Here is a 19,688-nt window from a genome sequence, read left to right as displayed (position 1 = left end):
TAGTCTTCATAGTCACTGACTGCATAAGACTATAATGAATAATAATAATAATAATAACCCGTCGTGCCACTGGAAGACTGCCGCTGTTATATTTTTACTGCCCCTAGCAATACTAGGACAGTGGCGCCAACATCCTCCTTAAGGACACTTTCGAAAAGCGCCTCAGAGGTAAGCATGGCTATGGCTTGCAATACTCCCCAGCCAGTGAGGATGAAGAAACAGAATCTCCAAATTATTAACTCTTCATAAGACAATTATGCGAAGTCAGCCTTGCTTGCCGTAACTTTTCACTGGCCTTACTTCGTTGGGCGTCACAGAAGCTTCAACATATTTCTCGAGGTTCTTGGATTCCATCCATATCCTGAAGTATGATGGGTCATTGCTTGGTCAAACACAGTAGATGTCAGTTTTTCAGTCAAAGGGATCATCAAGGTGATGAAGTACCTATATGTTTCCAGTTTCTGCCATTTCTTTTCTGGATTGGTCTTCCTCTCTGGTTGCAAGCACTGAGTTAAGGTTCAGGAGGTGGATTTTCAACTGGTGAGTCAAGACTCAGCTGGTGAATAAATGGAGAGAAGAAAGGAAGAGGAAAGAGAAGAATCAAGTTGTGGTTTTTTGAGAAGGAATCAGATCATGTGGTTGTGTCTCTACCCTAAAAAGGGAAAAAGCGAGACGCGGAAAGTATGCCTCAGATATTCCTCAGATTGTGCAGGAGCCACAGCAAAACAAGAGCGATCTGGAAACCGCAGATTATTGGCAATCCATAATGGACCTTTTTGAATACGCTGATAGGGAATAGCCCTCAGCAGGTCATCTACCCACCACACTCCACCGTCTGGCCGTTATGTATTCATGCAGAGTCTACTCCAACATTCTAACTTCTGCAAGCTCAATATCGTCGAGATCCGGGGGCTTCGCTTGACGCTCAGAGTTGGCAAAATTCTCTTCGCCGCATCTGCTTTCTTTGTGCTGACTATCGAAGCCCAATGTCTTCCCTTCGGATGCCATCAAAAGAAAGAGCCTCACCGTACATCATACCGTGAATGTAACTTTCCCCGAGCAACTGGTAGATTCCCTTCTTCCCCTGTTTCTCGCGAATCAAGAATGGAACTGCGCAACCGTTGAAAATGGCGACTCTGTCACCCGTACTTGCGGTTCCAGGAAACAGACCAGAGTATCCGCGTTTCGTGACGCCTGCGATTGCCGGTTGAAATTTCTCTGAGAATGTGAATGCGGTTACAACGTACGGCCAGAGTTTCTCTTTCATACGCTTGATGTCCTCCAGGGCCGTATCCTTGGAAGTTCGCCAGTCAGAGGACCCGAACCGCAGCTCCAGATACTTAGTCAACTGTTCATATGATGATTCAAAGGTATTATCCGTCGAGCCATCTTTGTGCTGAGGCCTGGCATCTCCGATTGGCGTTTTCCATATCATCTTACCGATATCATCCCCGGGGGAATTTGAAGCCCGCTTGCGAAAGAGGTCAAACACACTTTTAAGGTAGCGCAATGTGTCTTCCTCTTCGGAGTTATAGAGGCTGACTCCATCGATTGTGTCGACAATGTAGCCTCTAATGATGAGCACCCTATCATCCTGGGGAGACACGAAGCTGCAGCAGACAGAAGAACCCGATGCAGAGAACGGTTTTCGAACAGCTTTCCACGAGGTAATAGTCTTTGGGAATGGTCTAGAAGTCCAGTCAGGGACCCATGAAGGAAGTTCCCCAGGTTTCGAACCACGTCCGGCACGGTATAGTAAATCTGCTGTTCTGCCTCGCTTGATGAACACTGTGGCGTATCTCAGGGCAACGCGCTCGAAAGTGGCGCTATAATCCGGGTCGAAAACCGGATCTTCAGCGTCTGAAGCTAGCCCACGTAGTGCAAATAATTTATCCCGCCGCAATGAAGCCTCCGTATGTTGGAAAAGTTCAAAGAGTGTCAAGAAATCGTGAGAGACCTGAATCTTACCGGTGGTTCGATATGCCATTCGGGCATTTCCGAGGTTCGGTATGGCGCTCGTATTTCGTAAGGCGGGGATGTTGAGTTCCAGGACGGACTTCTCTGCCTCTTCGATGCAATGTTGAACGGACCGATAAAGATCATCCCAGGGCATCTCTCGATCGCCACATGCAACTGTAAGATTACGAGCAAAGACAACTTCCTGTACAATCCACGCTCTGCGAAACCACGGCCGCCCGAGAAAGTCGCTTATGGCAACTAATGCAGTCTTGCTGACAGTGTGAATGCTCGATTGCAATGAACTCTGCGGGCTGGACTCGTCACTATGCGATAACTTTAATGCAAGCTGGGTGAGCATTTCCATCGCGATGTCGCTGTCATCCGACTTTTCCCCAAGCCACGCAAAGACACCCGTAGCGGACATGAAAATCCTCTGCATCATGGTAATTTGATGTTCTTTCTCTTTGCTGTTATCCTGATTAATGCAAATAGCATCTGCCCAAAGGATAACTGGTGCCTTTGATTTGCGTATGCGATGTAACGCAAAGTACAGCGAAGCGGTCAGCGGAACCTTGCCGTCTGAAGTGTGTAATGTGTACGGCTTCAAGCTCGTCACCCAGGTGTAAGACAACGCAGTGAATGGGCCGCAGTCATTCAGTGGTACGTGAAATATTTCACCTCTCAGAGGTGCCCCAGGATCACCATCTAAAAGCCGCAATAACCGTATCTCGCTTTTGCTCGGGCATAATGGCTGATATCGGTATAAACAGTCTCCGTGGCTTTCGGAGATTGAAAATCGAATCTGGGATGGGATAGTTTCAAACTTTGCCCGATACTCATCGTTTCGAATTGATAATTCCAGCTGACCTCTAGCATACAGAATCCAAGGGTCGATAAAAAAGGAGATTTTAGGAATGGTCTCAACGTTGAAGATCCTGACTAGGATGAAGACGTCAGCCCCGGGCGATGTTTGCTGATTTGAGAACCGGCGGCACTATAGGATCATGTCAGATAACGCACGAGCCCAGAAATGGAGACAGGAACGTTTGAAATCTCACCATCTCTAGCTTCGCTGAGTTAAATTGGAAAGGCTCATTTATGCCTCCCTTGGTAGTCTGAACCTCAATATGGTACGTTGAGTGGCTGTAAGCTAGTACGCCTGCGTGCTCAACAACCCTGTGAGTGAGAAACTCCGTGAAAGCGCTCGTCTTGTCTCGAAGTGTGAAAGTAGTCCAGCATCCCTCGGGATCATTAAATGGAGCATAGCCCGCCCGGCTCCGCAATGGACTAGTCCAATCGGTTTTAGGATTGTACGCATCGCGCAGATGGCTTTCGAGAAGTCTCGAAACCTGCATACGGCAATAGCTTGGTTAGTCATAGGTATTCGTGCGATTTCATATAATGTGATATTCGGACTGACAAGTAGTTCCCCAAGAAAACATAACTCTAATCGATCCTTAGGATTCAATGGCACGAACACCGTGCTTGTTCCCCCTTCACCAAAGTGTATTCGCGCGGGAAGACTTGTCAACTGCTGACCGTTTTCATCGCACAGATTATGTGGACTCGTAACAAAGATGACGTTGGCTACACGGCGGTTTGGATTTGGATCCTGGTCGTTTCTCATGAAACGGCGCAAGGCGCGGTCAGGCAGCCCGCGGTCCACCAACAAAGGCTCATCTACCAAATACGGATCATGAACCTCATTTCGAGAGCTCGACTCATGGCGTAGTAGCTTGCGCACCGAGTTTTCGTCCAAGCCGCCTTTGTAACACGATGGAATAGGGACTGAACTGGCCTGTTTCATATATATCGGAAGAATGGGATTAGCGTCTTTTCTTCTGGTGGGTTGCCCAGAGGACTCGCTGGTAGGATTGATGTCATTTAAAGGCTTATTTGTCGACGTCTCCGAGGATGAAGTCCCATCACTTCTGGAAGAACTTTCCCACCGCTTCGACTGAATGGGTGCTGCACGAAGTTCTGGAGGTTGTTGAAACTGCGTGGAGGGCTCTCTGTTTGGTTCTAAGGGTTCTATGTACCCACGAAAAGAGTATGTAAGCGGACCTGTTCAATTGCCGGAATAAGTAAATATGTAACAGACTCACTTCCTATGAAGTTATGGACATCTCCCTCGGATCTTGGAGCTCCTCGACGGTCCAAAATCCTATGAAGATAATCTCTATCTTCATGGCTCAAAATTAATTGCAAGAATCCCTGGTGAGTTGGGTCTGTGATGGAACAGATAGCTGACAGCTGCTCCACCAACTCGAAAGGTAGAGATCTCAATCGAATATGCCGCTCTTCCAGGTATATTTTAATTGAGTCTCCGCAATTCTTCACATAAGCACCGCCTTGGTCAGGATGGCTTATTATTTCTGTACCGCTGCCTGGAAAAGGTGGCTTTAATATCCAATGCAGGATTACCTTATCCGTCTGATAGACTTCAATATTTGATAGCATCTGAAGCAGCGCACTGCTCAAACTCTTCCCTGGTATCAAGCTACAATAAGGCCATGCGTTAGTAAACTGGCGCCAAATTTAGTTTAAAGGCAACATGCACTGCAGCCTTGACCTCGGTACTCCAGGGCTGCAAGGACATACCGGGCAATGATTCCACCTTTGTTTCGGATTAAATTCGTGTACTGCTTGTGTAACAGTTCGGTTCCCTTGGAGCTGAGAACCTCTGTCGTTACGGATGATAATTTTCTCATTTTTAGGGGGTGTAACTTCATCAAATGTTCAAGTCCTTTGATCTCTTCGACGCTGAACGCAAGCAAGGGTACTCTGCCAGAGAAAGCACGCCGCAAGTGGTCACGATCAGCAATAAACCAGTTCTGATCGGAAATGCGACTCATATGGTATAGATCGTTAGTGCCATAGACCGGAAATATTTTTCTGTCAAACCAATTGGATAAAAGGCGGGTTTCAGTGGCCCTCTCTTCACGTAGCTTGTTTGCATCATGAAAAAGTCGCACTACATATGGGGCGGCTTCTTTTTCGCTTAGATTTTCGATCTCGGATAGGAGGTGTTCCAAAGTTGCATCTTTGACACCCAGAATCTCGCGGAAAAGTTTATAGATGTTATCTGGGTATAAATTTTTCAATCGGGGGGTTCGTATAAGGCTGCCTGGTCCGTTCCATACGCAGTTCTCGGGTGAAAGCCAAGTACCGGGCTTCTCTCCATCCGAAGATGGTATGAACACCAAACGATCTCCTTCAAAACGGCTCCTAGGATTGTGCCGTTCGTCAATTTCTAGGGAGAAGAAAAAAAAAAAAGGAGAAAGAAGGAGGGGGAAGAGAAATATCCTTACCTCACTAGTCGAGTTTTGTCCTGACGGTGGGCGTCCTGGATGTTGAGTTCAATTTGGATATTCAAGTAGAGCCCAAAAACTTGCTCTTTGGATGGGATACCAGCTTTCAACTTATTCAATGCGTGAATAAAAAACTTTATATCTCTCTTAATAGAGACACCCAAATGTTCTAGAAAGGACCAGCTTTCATGCTCGGGATCCGGGAGGTCAAGGAATGGCAAAGAGGTATTGCCGTCCACGGTGAGCACTTTGTCAGGGAGATATGTCTCCATGAGGGGATGCTGCCTACCACTAACGCATGCAACCTTTTGGGCCGCTAAGTACCGATATACTTCCTCGGTAGGTCGAAGACCCTTTTGTATCCATGTAGAGTAAACAGGCCATTTCTCCCTCAAGAGCAATAACCAGGTGGGCGAGGGGACATTCTCAGTTATGAATTTGAAATGAGACGAAAGACGCAGATTACCACGTTCGACAAGTCTTGGGAACTCCCAGATATCCAGGGAGTCGTGTAACCACTTTCTCCACCTCTTCTGGGTTCGCTCTTCTTCACCACACACCCTATCATAATCGGAATGCAAATACGGAACATCCTTGCAGTCCTTTAGCAGGCTCGTCGCAGAAAACGCGGAGGAAGAGTCGAGATAAACGGCAGATGAAACACAGAGATCTCCTCTATTTGTGGCAACGTATATGTTCGTATTATACCTCGAGATCCAACTGGTTTTAAAGAGGAAAGCCGCAAGCAAAATCAAGTCCCGGTGGGCGAGCGACAGGGCAGAAGCGAGGGTGGAGAGTTTGGAAACAACCTGTCTCTGGATCTTCTCAATATTAAACTCTTCGGCGCCAAGAAAGCTGTACAATTGCCTCCTATCCACGTTACTTGCGGCATCTGGATGAATCTCCACTGAATTGAGACCACTTGGAACGGAAAGATCTGCAAGCGCTGAAGGAAAAAAAATTATTCCTGCACTCTCGCTTGCCGAGATCCATCGGCCATCACGTAGAGGAATAAGGGGAATGGAATGGAGCGTGTGACGGTACGCTCTTAACATATCCTCCCGGTTGAGTGCTTTGGAGAGTCGTATGTGCCACTCAGTGGCTTCTCTGCTGTGATTTTGGTATTGGTTGACAACAGATTTAATGTCGACAAGCAGGTCACGCAGGCTTAAAGGACGCACACCGAGACATTGAAAAAGATCACTGTCTTCGTCGAAATATTTCCGTGACAAGTACCGGAAGGCGGTCCTGGAACATAGAGGAAGTGGGTCCCCGTTGGGGTCTCGAAAACGAGGAGGAACATAGAAAAGAGTTCCCGGTGTGGCCAGTTCGCCAGATTCTGATTCGAGTAACTTCCGCTGAGAAAGGGTGAATATTGTTTCTTCTGTCAAGGAAGTGAAAAAATTCTCCTCAGGTATAATGGGGAGATACCTAGGCCAAATATAGCGGAAATAATCACTTTCTTGAAAGTAGTCAACTGCCTGTACGAATGCCTTTGGTATCAAGGACCGAAGCCGTTGGTTTTCAGCGGATGAACCGTTGATATCTTCACGGCTGGCAATCAGGGAAAACCGGCCCTGGACGAGAAACTAGAGATAACGTTACCACATGGTGGGGGAGCGCAGCTTCGGGATATGGAAAGTAAAGTTACCTTTAGGCCATAATCTCGGATTGGGAGAAAGGTATAGACGCACTGCGACTGAATAACGGGCTCCTGGTTGTTTTTAATCGGAAATGCCAGCAGAATCTCCGCCTTGTCCGTCGACCGTCCGCTAGGTACATATCGAATGACCACGAACTGCTGAGAAGAGTCACCATATCGTAGCGTGGTGACGTATTGGCCCGGTTTGTCGACATCTTTATCATCTTTTCTAGAAATGGTCCGTTCAAACGTGGTGCCATTGTCTTGCGCAATGCACACTTTTAATTCTCGAATTTGGTTGAGAAAAATCAGGATCTTAGGGTCGCACACTCGCATCTCCTTCAGTAGCTCGTCTCTAACCGACTTATTCAAAAGTCGAAGGAGCATAGAAGTACCACTAGCGGGAGCTTCTGCAGGAAATTGAGCCCACATTGGGGCAATCATACCGAGTCGCGTCGCGTTGTCGAATTTGAAAGAGTATTTGCCGGACGATATCCATACAACACTAGCTACCTTGAATACTGACTTGAACCCAATCCCTTTCTCGCCGATGCAGTCCATTCGGTCTGCACTAATTCCTTTCTGGCTTCCTCCAATCCGGCAGATGGAATCGACATCTTCAGGAGCGAACCCCAACTCATTACAGTCCACGCGCAGATGCATCTTCCTATAGCTTAGTGTTAGGCTAGGGCTGACGTCCCTTCGGTAGCGGTTATCATCCGCATTTTGGATAAGTTCCATCAAAAACCGAGTGTTCGTTTTGTATAATTGTTTGGCAAGGCTTGAGGACACCACCGTCAGCTCTTGTTCCGGGAGAAACACAACGTCGTAACTCACATAACCAAGGCATTTTCTAAATCCCGGCTGAGGTGATTGGAGAGACCGAGTCCCTTCTCATGTCGAATTCTCTCAATATGTTGTTGGGCATCCTCAGAGGAGATTTTCTTTAACCGCTCTATATATCTTATCTCGTTTCTAAGATCCATTCTCCGTCCCCACTTTCTCCAGAGTGTCGAAGGCCTGAAAGAAAACCAAGTCTTCCAGCGCTTCAGATACCTCCGAAGCTTGCAGCGGGAAAGGATCCGAAAAAACTGCTGAAGAGGCAGTGGGAGACGGAGAGGCATTGATATGAATGGATAACCCTCTCAATTCCTCAGACCGACAGAAGCCTTGGAAACCAGAGAGATACTCCAGTTCCTAGCCGGTATCCCATTGAGTCCCCCATAAATACGCAACCAAGACGATAGCTTGCGTGTCATCGATCGCGGGGTGGGGGGAAGCGGGGGCCGCAGCGGCCCCTTGAAGGGTGGAACAAACGACACGACATGTCAGTAGAACGCAACTGAGTTTGCATATGCAGCGATACCCAATGTACGAAGGGTGGCGAGTAATCAACCAAAATCACGACATGTTACTGGCGATAGAGATGCTTTGGACAAGGACGCAGGATTTAAAATACAACTGGGTGCACTGGAGTGCATAAGTACCACTGGTCGGGCTGCATCCGGATTGGCTGCCTTAGACAGTTGCGACAAAATCAGCCTTCTCGGGCGTTGTCGTCATGTTGAGGGTTGAGACTGTTCGTAGACAAGTTAACCACCGGGGTATCCCAATTTGATTGGATTCATTCCTGGTTGGCGCTGATTTCACATCCAATCGACCCGCCCACATCTTTCGGATAGTCACTCAACCTGAGTTTCGAAGAGCCGCATCGTGCAATGCCATTTCCGGGCCTTGCAGCGACTCCTTCATGGATTTATCACCACTTCAAGACGATCTTCCAAAGCGCTCATCGTTCCGTGGAAGACGTCCAACAGCGACCAATAATGTACATCCCAGCAAAGGTATGTCCTTTGACAACAGCTACTGAGACATTTCTTATAAACAGCTGACATTTCGCAAGATGGTGACTTCAGAGGCCCCGTTACACCCTAAGACACCGTCAGTCGGCTTGGAAGCTGCGGGCCTTGTTGCCCTTGCCGAGCTGACAACTATCCAGGAGAGGACTGCTTTATCGGGGACATCCTCCCTGCTGGACATATTTATCTTGGCTCCCGGTCTCCATGTACAGGAGAGAGCGGTTGAACTGAATACGGGGGAGTATCCAGCATGCGCTGCTCTCACTACAGGTTATGTCTTCCGCGTGGAGAATCCTGCAACTGTGTTCTACCTGCAAAGAGTCGGACGAACCGGAAAGTTGACTACTCTCAACGTCACAAGGTTAAACAGCGCCGCAAAGTGGCACCACAGACTAAAATCAGTCTTCATCTCACCCTCCAAAACGAACATTATTCCGGTCGTGACCTACTTCATGGCGGTCCTCTGGGGAATCGCAGGCTTGCTCCTGCTCATTTTATCCGAAGATTGGTGGGGAGTCGCCGTGGTGGGAATCCTTATGACAACACGCCTGATCAATTTTGTGGTGATTAGATGTCGAAGCGAGCTGACGTGGGCTGGGGCACCGGAGCCAGGTGAAGTGGGAGATCTGTTTATTCTGCTTAGCCAGGACCGTTGGATTCGAATACAAGGTCTTGTGGACGATCTGAAAGCAGTGACCTCTGGGAAATGGCTTCGGGATCAAACGACGGTGGAAAGCTGGCTTACTGCCATTGCCAAAGTCTGCGTGTACCTCGCCGCTGCATTGGCTAGCAATGTCACCCAGTTCGGCACGATTATTCTTCTCAGTCTATTCATTGGCTCAGCGGGCCTCCTGGGGCTGGCAAATTCAGCGACCCATGAGCTACACATGCATGGGCGCATGGTCAGAGTGACCGGCGAGCGCAGGAGTTACGGCCGACGCCTGGATCTTGCAAAGGAGTTGACTGATGAAACAAAACGTGATGACTGGGCCGTGCGCATGGGACTCATTGTCAAAGATGAGCCAACAACTAACACGGTGAGAGTTGAAATGTAGTTAAAGCCAAACGGAGTCTCGTCGGTGGGGTGTCTTTTCCAAAACACCAGGAACTCGGGGGGTGGCTCCATTGTCATATCGCCTACGCCGTACTCTGCACACAGTTACGTCCCCGGCTGCTATTGTTCTCGTGGGAATACTGCTGCCATCGCACAAAGAATAATTTAGTGTGGATGGTTATTGCACCATCCTTTATATGGGAAAGGCCCAAGCACCATGTCGGCTGCTCGAAGAAATAGCTCTGCACCGAAGCGCCGCAAGGCTGCGTGGCACGTCTCACTGTCTCAGCCAGATTAGCTTGGGCTAAGGGGTAGGATTAGGGGTTAAGGTTATGGAGTGTTAGGGGGTTTTGGCGACAAGAACTTTGGTGTTGTTCGGGGTGGTGGGAAGGGATTAGGGAGGCCAATTTTCTTTGAGGCTCTGGGTTAAGGCTGCGGCCTTCCAATAATCAGCAGACTTTCCCTTTCATCATTTCTCTCAGTCTTGCATCTCCTGCTGTGTTTGTTCAAATATTTGAAGAATATCCAGCCCATTGGTATTTCTGAATAAATGTACAAGGCATTTTCTATACAGTCTGGTATTACTTGTTGTAGGCACCTTTTTCCTTTTTTTTTTTTTTTTTTTTTCCTTTTCCTGCGCTATTTGTTATGGGTGTACGGATTAACCGGGTTGATTATTTGCCTGCTGGTCCTGCGTCGTTGCCGGGTTCAGCAGTCTTGTACTCCATCTCAAAGGGACAAATGGGAAGATGCCCTGGGTGCGGTCAACGAAAAAGCCTCTTAAAAATTTTGACGATCGACGATATCCAGATCTGATACTGAGCAGAACCGCACATAACCATGGATGCGGGCAGAGCTGGCCACGGAGACGGCGAAACAATATTCCTCAAACAAAAATGGATGGATCCAGCCCTGAGAAAGCTAACTACGTCACCGAGTACCCGCCATACTCCGCATGGGGCAGTTGTTCCATTTGCCGAGGCCCAAGGCTGGCGATCGACAACCTAACTAGTTATCAATGACTGCATATGTACTCTGTAAGGAGCACTCCGTAAAACTGCGCTTCATAATTCGATGGGAAACAAGTGGCCAATCCAAAGTTGCAACATCGCCGAAGTCGTGTCGACGATATACATTATAGCTACGGGCTACGAAGTACTTAGCTAGTACGGAGTATATCTAGGTACCATTTGCGGGGTACTGCTCCCTTCCTTCATACTATCATGGCTGGAGAAGAGATTCCTCCGCGACCTTCCCGATCCTTGGTTGGCAAAGTGGCCATCGTTACTGGCGCGGGATGTCTTGGTGACGGCATAGGTAATGGTCGGGCGACAGCGGTCCTCTTGGCTGAAGACGGAGCTGCTGTCATCTGCGTAGACACCAACCTTGAATGGGCCGAGAGGACGGTCGAGATGATAACAAAGGACTCGAAAGGGACGGGGTTGGCTTTCAAAGCCGACGTCAGCCAGGCAGAGGATTGCTTACGCGTCGTCGATCTCGCTGTCTCAGAATTCGGCCGGGTGGATGTCCTGGTGAATAATGTTGGCATTGGAGGAGCCAGAGGAACCGCCGTTGATGTAGACATGGAAGAGTGGGCAAGGGGTCTGGAGGTTAACGTGTCGAGCATGGTGCTGATGGCCAAATATGTCATCCCTATAATGAAGAAGAATGAGGGCCCTGTTCGAGGGAGTATTGTCAACGTTGGCAGCGTCGCTGGCTTAAGAGGAGGGACGCCTCATTTGCTTTACCCGACAAGTAAAGGTGCAGTCGTGAATATGACTCGTGCGATGGCGGCACACCACGCCCCCGATGGGATTAGGGTTAATTGCGTTTGCCCAGGTAAGAATGGCGAGGCTCGAAATTTCTTCGGAATTTGCTAACTATATGATGCAGGTATGCTCTATACACCTATGATGTATGGGCCAGGGATGAGTGAGGAAGCGCGTAAGGCCCGGAAAGGAAGAAGCTTGCTAAAGACAGAAGGCAACGGATGGGATTGTGGGAGCGCAGTCCGGTTTTTAGCCGGAGGAGAGGCGAGGTGGATTACGGGCACCATATTAACTGTAGACGCGGGCGCAACAGCGGCTGTGGGTTCGGAACTGCCAAAGACTGCGAGCATCAATGCACCGGCATAATACAGCGAAGAGAAGTCCATCCTGACATAGCACCGGCCTCCCCGATGTTGACAACATGGCGATTATCGTCTGTTTTGGTAATTTTTTTTTTTTTTTTTTTGATTGGAATTCTCGCATGCCTGTCGCGTTCGTGATTTAACCAATTGGTGCCAAGATTCCGCACCTGGTGGGGCGGAAAAGTTGGCTTCGCGCGCAGCGGAAACCCTGGTGACTAAGCTTCAGGTGGTGGAAGGCTGGCCGTGTACCTCACCGCAGGATACCAATGTTGTTATGTCAACGGTATCAATTGTGGTCTCTTCTTAGTAAATTCTTTCAAGAATCCTTGCCAGAGCGGGGTAATACACGGATGGTTCGCCCAAGCTTCAGGAGATAAAATTTTCGATAAACGCGCTTCTTCCGCCAGTTTCTTTTTTCGCCTGTCCTTGCCCCATGGTGCCAGTGCGAATATAGTACGAATGGGAATCCCGCACCTGGCTAGGCACTTGCTGCCACACGCAGAAGTGGTATGGCTCGGCGACGCTGATGTCAACCCCAAAGATGGTCGACAGATCACTTCTGTGGTAATCGATGGGCCTGCCTTAGTTTACCATGTGTATTACTCCTTGCTATCAAGGATGCCTCCGGGCTTGAATGCCGTCGCGGCGCAGCCTACGAGCAATGAAGTGAGCATTGGAGTCATGAGATTCCTTTTTCAGCTCATGGAACTGAATGTTGCGATGTTAGTGCCTATCGGTCTCTGGAATTCGCGCTGCTGTATACAATATCCATGGATGCTGAATTTTGACTAGAAAGAAAATTTGTTTTGACGGTGGCCTTCCTCTGTCAAAGCGAGATACGAGACTAGAGCGCCTTGAAATGTCTAGGCGAAAACTTGAGACTTTCACTGGGCTCTCAGACCGAGTGTTTAGGTCTCACCGCCTAAGACGACGCCCTCTGGACATCACTGCGCACATGGTCTTCAACAAAAGAGGTCCTCAAGCAGGACAGGGTGGTTTGCCGGAGAACCCATTTATGGTCCAAACGGTCATAGAGGACTTGAAGACAAGATGGAATGGTGATGCTGTTGCCCAGTATCTGCCTCACGCACACGATATCTCGCGCGGATCCGAATATATATGGGGAAATATCACAGAGTTGGTTCCCGGAGAGGCTGACAAATACTGTGCCCATGCAGCAAAGCAGTTCGGCGCGGCTGTGTTGACAGGAGATTCGGACCTGCTTGTCCACGATTTGGGCCAAAATGGGACCGTCATATTCTTCAGTTCGATCGAGTCTAATGAAAATGATGCCGAAAGTGGACCAATCCGGATTCGTGCGACGGAGATATGCCCGAACAAAATAGCTACGAACCTAGGGATCAGGAGTGTCCAGAGATTTGCGTTCGAGTTGAAGAGGGATCCGTACTTGAGCCTGGGCAAAGTCGTCCAGCGGGCCAAAGAGAATATTGGCGGAGTGGAAAGCAATGATTCGTATATCTCGTTTGTTCAGGAATATGCGTCTTTGGAGCACCCGACGCGGCTAGATCAAAACATCCAGTTGCTTGATCCGAAAGTTTCAGAGCTATATTTGCAATATATGCGTCCGGAATTCAGCGTTGAAAATGAACAGCCGGTAATTTATCTCCCCATAATGGTTGAAAATCATTTCCGACGATGTGCATGGCGCGAAGGAAGCGAGATACGGGCCATTGCTTTTTCTATATTTAATCTTCTTGCTCCACCAGAGAACAGGAAAAATGTGGTTCTTGAGTACTCTCGACGGGGAACAAGAGTGGTTCCCACCTCTATCCACCTATTACAAGAACATGAGTTGCGGGATCAGGTGCCTGGACTCTATGACAGGTTAAAGGCTGTTCTTGATAATTGCGGCGACTCTCTACTGCCTTGGAGGGTTTTCGCAATGCAAGAGGTCTTTTTGGGCAAGAATGAAGACACCTGGCCCAGCCCAGGCCGTATCAGCAAATTTCTTGAAACGGGTCGATGTGCAGAAACGATGGACTGGGAAGATATTCACCTAAATGCCCAAATACAATCTATTTTATACTCGCTAAGAATGTTGCGACAATCGTTGGAAGTCTCAGTTTTTCCTGACAAACTTGGTTTACAGAGAGCAGTCATGCTTCTTCAACTGCTGCGAAGCCTACCGCCAATGCGGGTCCTTTCACATTCGATGAGTGATATCTCGATGAACGAACCCATCCCGAACGACCTGATCAAGAATGCAGTGGCTGTATTATTCTCTATCAGGAAGCAAAATGAAGGCCATTTTCCTGACGAGGACATCAATCCCAAAAATGCCAGTGACGATGACATAGATTGTGTCAAAAAAGCGAGAGATCAGAACGAAGAGCAGCCACCAAAACGGCTAAAAAGAACCAATAACCCATATGAGATGCTTGAAGGTATTGACTAAATTTTGATACGCCCTAAAACAAACGCCAGCTGCCAAATTAACGTTATGATACCCATGGAGCCAGCCTGTCTATCAAACCAAAAACGGCCTCCCATATCATATAAGAATGGCCTGAACAGGCATAAGACATGTGCACACAAAATTCGTCCCTTATGAGCCACTATACAGTCCATTAATGCTTCAAGAAGACCCATAGACCCATAAACTTTCATCAAAAACCCAAAGTTTCCCATAATTCATTTCCCAGTTTGAGGGTCCGGCTCCGGCCGAGGACTTACATCTCTCAAACTGCTAGCATTGTGGTCTTCAAAAGGGTTTTCCAACGGCTTTCCTGTATCTCCAAGCTTCAGCCCCACCTGCGGCGGTCCTGGATCCCGACTGCGACTTCTCCCTCTTTCGGACTCCTCGTCCGTCCTTGTGAGACCAGCATCATATCCCGCACTATCATACGGTTCCCGTCTCGGAGTCCTCCCAAAATCCTGTTCGTCATAGTGCCCATACGGCCCTGGAGCATGACCATATGGCCCATCCTCCAACGCACCCACCCTAGTATCCCACGCCTCGTCAGGATCCGCACCCGCGCCGCGGTATGGCCCCGGACCACCAGTCGTCGGTTCCTCATACGCACCGCGATACGTGCGCTTATTCCTCAACGACTCAATCTTGTCTTTTACCCACCCGACGACTCCACCGCGACGAGGAGACGGGAAACTGCTATCTCGATATGTAGCCGGGGCGGATGTGAACGGGATATATGATTTCCACGTGGGAGGTGGTAGGCCAGCGCGACGGGCGCGCACTTGTGTGTAGATGACCCAGCCGATGCAGCCGATGACGGCGAAGAAGAGAATTAGGAGGAAGAAGAGCCCCCAGCGCATGGCGACGAGCGTGTGAGGGTTATAGTGTCACGAGTGAGGTAGGTGAGACGTAGAAAGCCCACTTTCGAATGGGCGCTCCGGAAAAGGGGGGTTGAAATCAGTGTGATGGTCGTCAATCGAGGGACAGGTCGGTAGAGACTCGGCCGCAGAAGATTCAAAGAGTCTCTCAATGTGCGCAATTTGAAGCGGCGAAGTTCGCGAGTTCGACTTTTTTTCTAGGACCGCGCGTTTGTGTCTCGAAATTGTTAGGGAAATGGGTGTCAATGATGCTGCGTGACTTTAGGAACGAAATTACATGGGTCTTTTTTAATACGTAGGCCAGGAACGCAGGTTCAGCGTACTATTTCCGAATGTCTTTGACCTTCCTGTCTTTGATTAGCCTAAGACACGGGGCAGCCTTTATCCTGGTTTTGGGAAAATGCCGAAGAGCAAGAGACAGGCGGAGATGGGAGAACAGGCAGGAGAGCAGAGAGAAGAAAGAAAGTCGAGAATTCCCTCGATGACTGCAGAGTGGTAGAAATGATGGATGAGAGCCTTGTGAGAACATGCGACGGATTTGCTTGATTTCAAAGGATCGGCATGTCGTTGATTCATCCAGGCCGTTGCGATCTGCCCTGAGAGATTCACTAGCGGCTGCGCTCTCACCAACCAACTTCAGCCGCTTGGGCGGTGCATTTCCAGCCCACTTACATAAGACCCAACGTTGAGCGTGCGCCACTCGTATGTGCTCCGTAGTTAGCCAGTAGTTATCTTATGCAAATTACTCAATACTCTGAATACGTTCCGCAAAGGTATGACAGGTTTTAGGTGCGTGAATGCAGAGAGAGTCTTTGACAGCGAGAACTATCTCGTGGACCTTAAAAATCCAATTATGCCTCGACAATACCCAACCAACTCGGCCAGCCTTCTTCCTTCTCTTTCTTGCTCAGCCTTCCACTCAACCATGGCTGTTTGCAAAGTCATAGCCCCACTAGCGATGCCACTGTCAATGTTCATATCATCCTCACTACTATCACCCTGAGACCGTGTAGCCTCAACGGCATCACAATGTACTCTCAAAAACACTGCCATCCATGTGTTCACCATCTCAAAGTCGCGCTTCTCTTTTAGCCGGGAGGTCAGTGCTGCTACAAACATGGCTAGCTCGTTTCCATATTCGCGATTAATAGGATCGAGGGACCGGATCTCCAGGTCAGCCTTGGCTGGCGAAAGTGACTTGAGATACTCGATGAAAGGAGAATAGTCGGCTGAGTCGCTGCCGGAGTGGAGGAGGGAGGTAAACTGGGATGTGTGCAAGGTGTCGCCGTGCAGCTTTTGTAGTTTTGCTATTCGCGATCGTTCGGTCCTAGTAGATCGAATTCGTTCTTCTTCAGCGCCATCTGTGGCGCCTCCAGACATCTGCTCTGCGAGATCCAGCTTTGGGAGGGTCGAAGGGAGAAAGAAGGGAGCCTTCTTGGGGGCCTTGGGCGCTTCTTTTGGCTTGTTGCGTTGCTAAGATAGTCGTTAGCGCCGTCTAATTATGGAGCGCAATATGAATATGATGGGAGAAAAGGAGATCCTACCTTGATCAAATCGAGATGGAGCAATGTTTGCCATCTGTTTTTGGGAGTTATGCTCAGTGTCATCATATTGCTATCGAGTTGTTCAGTTGATATGACCGGACCATCTTTCTCATTCGCGTTATCGTCCTCCCTGAATGCGGCTTCGATTGTAGCGACTCCGCCTTCTCCAGAGGCAGTAGGCGCAGCAATCTCAGCAATGGCGTCCTCATCAATATGTCTAGTCGGAATGTGCATAAACAGGCTTTGATTGTTCCAAAGATTGATGCCCACCTCATCTGCATGAGCCGTTGCTAGAAACTCCCCGGTAGTCGAAAATGCGAGAGAAGTACATGTATTTTGCAGCCGAAAAGCATCGATAAGATGGCCTGTTGGCAAATCCCAGACTCTGATCACCGAATCCATTGAGGCGGCAATAATCCATCGTCCGTCATGAGAAATACAAAAATCGTTTACCTGGCCCACACATCCCCAGAGCTCCCTCACAAGCTTTTTGGTCTCTATGTCAATAACGCGGATAGAGAGGTCATCACAACTAAAAGCAATCAAGTCACTGGAGCAGCTGTACCGAAGTCCGGTGATGGCGCACATGGGGTACCAGTCGAGCTCGTGCTTAAGACGTCCGGTAAGCAGTTCCCAAAACTAACGAGTGTCGACCGTTAGCATGAGCAATAGCACTGTAAACGAACACACTTACCTTGACTTTGCCATCCAAGCCACAGCTGATAACCGTGGTGTTAAGGCTATCCACCATGATGCCAGTCACAGCTTTGGTATGCTTGTCCTGCCCCGACCGGGACGAGATTCTTCCTCCCGAAATATTCTCACCTTGCAGCTGCCGTAGCTTTACCCTCCTTGCTTGCGCGGGAGAGAGTTTTGCAGGAAACGATTGACGATGCATGCCAGACTGTAGGTTGTACATGTGAACTGAGCCACCGTCCGAGCCCACCAAAGCGAACGTTCCACAAGGCGAGACAGCAACACTCTTGACTTCCGTGCCATCGCCAGTTTCCAGTGCCCAGCGGCCAGCCTTCCTCTTCCCCCAGAGCCAGGTGCGTGCAAATTTATCCCCCTTGTGGCCTGTGACAACGCTCTCCCAACCAGTAGAATTCGTACTATCGGCATTTACGGATTGGGCGTTAGCCCATACGGGGCCGGCAGCAGCAGACCCCATACCTCCATCCCTGTTAAGAGAGCAAGCCATACATGTGATTTCAGGAGACTTCAAGGTCTCCGACCTTGCAACATATTCCCCGGGACCCTGAGCAGAAGCAATTTTCTTTGACTTGCTCTTGACCTTCCCCTGGGAGAGTTCGGCGTTTTGAGCATCCTTTCTCAGGCTCAATGCGTAAAGACTACGGTCTTCGCTGGCGCTGAGCAACCATTTTCCCGAAGTCTCCGATCCATCAGACCCCGGTGGTAAGAAAGCAATGGTAGTGATGGGGGCTGAATGTCCGGTCCTCGCGTGTAGAGGCCGTGGAATAGGAGAAAATGGCATCTCGTCAAATATCCAGGAACGAAGCGCATTGTCCGTTCCTGTGGATATTAAAACAGGCTGGCCACCAAGGAACTTAACCTTGTTAATGCCAGGTGGTCGACCTTTGCCGGAACTTTCATGAGCATCTCGTAAGACACCGGTTACCCGTCCGCCGTCGTTCAGATCCCACATAGTAATATCTCCGCTATCGCTTCCAGCGGTCGCCATTACCCCAGCCTTTCTTCCATCGTTTCCAGCGCCAAGGTCATCAGTCCGGAAAGAAATAGAATATACTGGGGGAGAAGTAGTGGTTGGAGAGCGCAATTGCAGGACCGGTTGGTCAGTTCGAATGTTATGAATGACCAGCGCACCGCTGCTGTAGGCAATAGCCATGAACGACAAAGCAGGGCTCGGTTCCATCGCCGTCACCATTCCAGCATCAGGGAAAGTGGGAAGTATCGTGTACAGCAGTTTCCCAGTTGACACATTCCATATATCCACGCCTCCATCACATCTACCAACAAATATCTTATTTAGATAAGTGGGCATGTTGCAGATTCTACCCGTCAAGACACGGCCCGTTGAGCTTGTCCGTTGTGTAGGAGGAGTCAGGGTAGTATAATGTTCGAGGCTGGTCGTTTTCCAAACCTGAATCGTCTTAGTCCCGCATCCTACGATCCAAGAGCCAAACACCATAAGCTCCTCGATGGGTTCGCTGAATCCGGCGGGAGGGTCAAGTTCCGCTATCTTTTTGCCCCGCTTGAACACCCACACGCCTCGGCGTTCATTGGGCAAAGAACCTCCCCATGCAGCGAATACACGATCCTTCCATGCATACGTCGCTGTGATCGTTGAAGGCGTCTGAGGACGAGTCAGGAACACCAGATTAAGGCCGCGACGAAGATCGTATGTCTGTAAACTCTTGCCGACGGACGTGGTAATTTGAAATGTGGTTTTCCCCAGAGCGACAGAAGTAAACGGAACGGAACTCGGAGACACCAGACCTAGCGTCTTCAGTCACAAGCTTGTCAGGTCATAGAACGTCATTTGTAAAATGAGTGAGGGCCCGTTAGCTTACGCGAAATGGAGAGAATATTCTTGACCCAGCTGGATTTGCGGGTTCTGCTGCTTCAGCGGCATGCTGCTCGGGCACAACTTTCTGACGCTTCGCTAACGGAAGGCCGAAAACGCCATCGTCAATTGAAGGCATGATTCTCAAAGGCCCCCAGACCGGCAGGCGAACACAATTGCTGCAGTCAAAGTTGTGCGTCGCGAGTGCTCGCGAAGCTTCGGCTGGAAAACATCGAAGTCTTTTTTCAGCAGCCGCTCGGTCTTGGCAATCGACCGCCCTAGACTCAAACAGGCTCTAGTGCGGCATCGATAAGATAAGATTCCCTGCAGG

The 19,688-nt window shown here is 49.2% G+C and overlaps 6 protein-coding genes across 6 annotated transcripts; 3 read left to right on the top strand and 3 right to left on the bottom strand.

Annotated features, from left to right (window-relative positions):
* Window positions 1-973: 973 nt before the first annotated feature.
* D8B26_004612 (uncharacterized protein) lies at window positions 974-7,898 on the bottom strand (the record flags this gene model as incomplete). Its single annotated transcript, XM_003070389.2, has 8 exons — window positions 974-2,953; window positions 3,018-3,308; window positions 3,380-3,990; window positions 4,065-4,459; window positions 4,561-5,187; window positions 5,271-6,859; window positions 6,922-7,693; window positions 7,750-7,898. 8 exons carry the CDS (start codon window positions 7,896-7,898, stop codon window positions 974-976), a joined length of 6,414 nt encoding a protein of 2,137 aa, XP_003070435.2.
* Window positions 7,899-8,630: 732 nt separating this feature from the next.
* On the top strand, window positions 8,631-9,826 carry D8B26_004611 (uncharacterized protein; the record flags this gene model as incomplete). The annotated part of the gene is made up of 2 exons (XM_066124534.1): window positions 8,631-8,756; window positions 8,816-9,826. The coding sequence occupies 2 exons, from the start codon at window positions 8,631-8,633 to the stop codon at window positions 9,824-9,826; spliced, it is 1,137 nt and encodes a 378-aa protein (XP_065980615.1).
* A 1,071-nt stretch (window positions 9,827-10,897) lies between these two features.
* On the top strand, window positions 10,898-12,013 carry D8B26_004610 (uncharacterized protein). Its single transcript, XM_003070387.2, has 2 exons — window positions 10,898-11,664; window positions 11,719-12,013. Exons 1-2 carry the CDS (start codon window positions 11,049-11,051, stop codon window positions 11,958-11,960), a joined length of 858 nt encoding a protein of 285 aa, XP_003070433.2. The 5' UTR covers window positions 10,898-11,048; the 3' UTR covers window positions 11,961-12,013.
* A 402-nt stretch (window positions 12,014-12,415) lies between these two features.
* Window positions 12,416-14,372, top strand: D8B26_004609 (uncharacterized protein; the record flags this gene model as incomplete). The annotated part of the gene is made up of 2 exons (XM_003070386.2): window positions 12,416-12,678; window positions 12,749-14,372. The coding sequence occupies 2 exons, from the start codon at window positions 12,416-12,418 to the stop codon at window positions 14,370-14,372; spliced, it is 1,887 nt and encodes a 628-aa protein (XP_003070432.1).
* On the bottom strand, window positions 14,257-15,811 carry D8B26_004608 (uncharacterized protein). Its single transcript, XM_003070385.2, has one exon. It carries the CDS (start codon window positions 15,248-15,250, stop codon window positions 14,609-14,611), a length of 642 nt encoding a protein of 213 aa, XP_003070431.2. The 5' UTR covers window positions 15,251-15,811; the 3' UTR covers window positions 14,257-14,608.
* A 244-nt stretch (window positions 15,812-16,055) lies between these two features.
* D8B26_004607 (uncharacterized protein) lies at window positions 16,056-19,496 on the bottom strand (the record flags this gene model as incomplete). The annotated part of the gene is made up of 4 exons (XM_003070384.2): window positions 16,056-16,741; window positions 16,813-17,451; window positions 17,507-19,297; window positions 19,365-19,496. 4 exons carry the CDS (start codon window positions 19,494-19,496, stop codon window positions 16,094-16,096), a joined length of 3,210 nt encoding a protein of 1,069 aa, XP_003070430.2. The 3' UTR covers window positions 16,056-16,093.
* Between the last annotated feature and the right edge of the window lie 192 nt (window positions 19,497-19,688).

Source organism: Coccidioides posadasii, chromosome 2 (genome assembly GCF_018416015.2).
Source record: "Coccidioides posadasii str. Silveira chromosome 2, complete sequence".
NCBI lineage: Eukaryota > Fungi > Ascomycota > Eurotiomycetes > Onygenales > Onygenaceae > Coccidioides > Coccidioides posadasii.
Note: the sequence above shows the minus strand (reverse complement) of the source record. Positions and strands in the feature narration are given on the sequence as shown.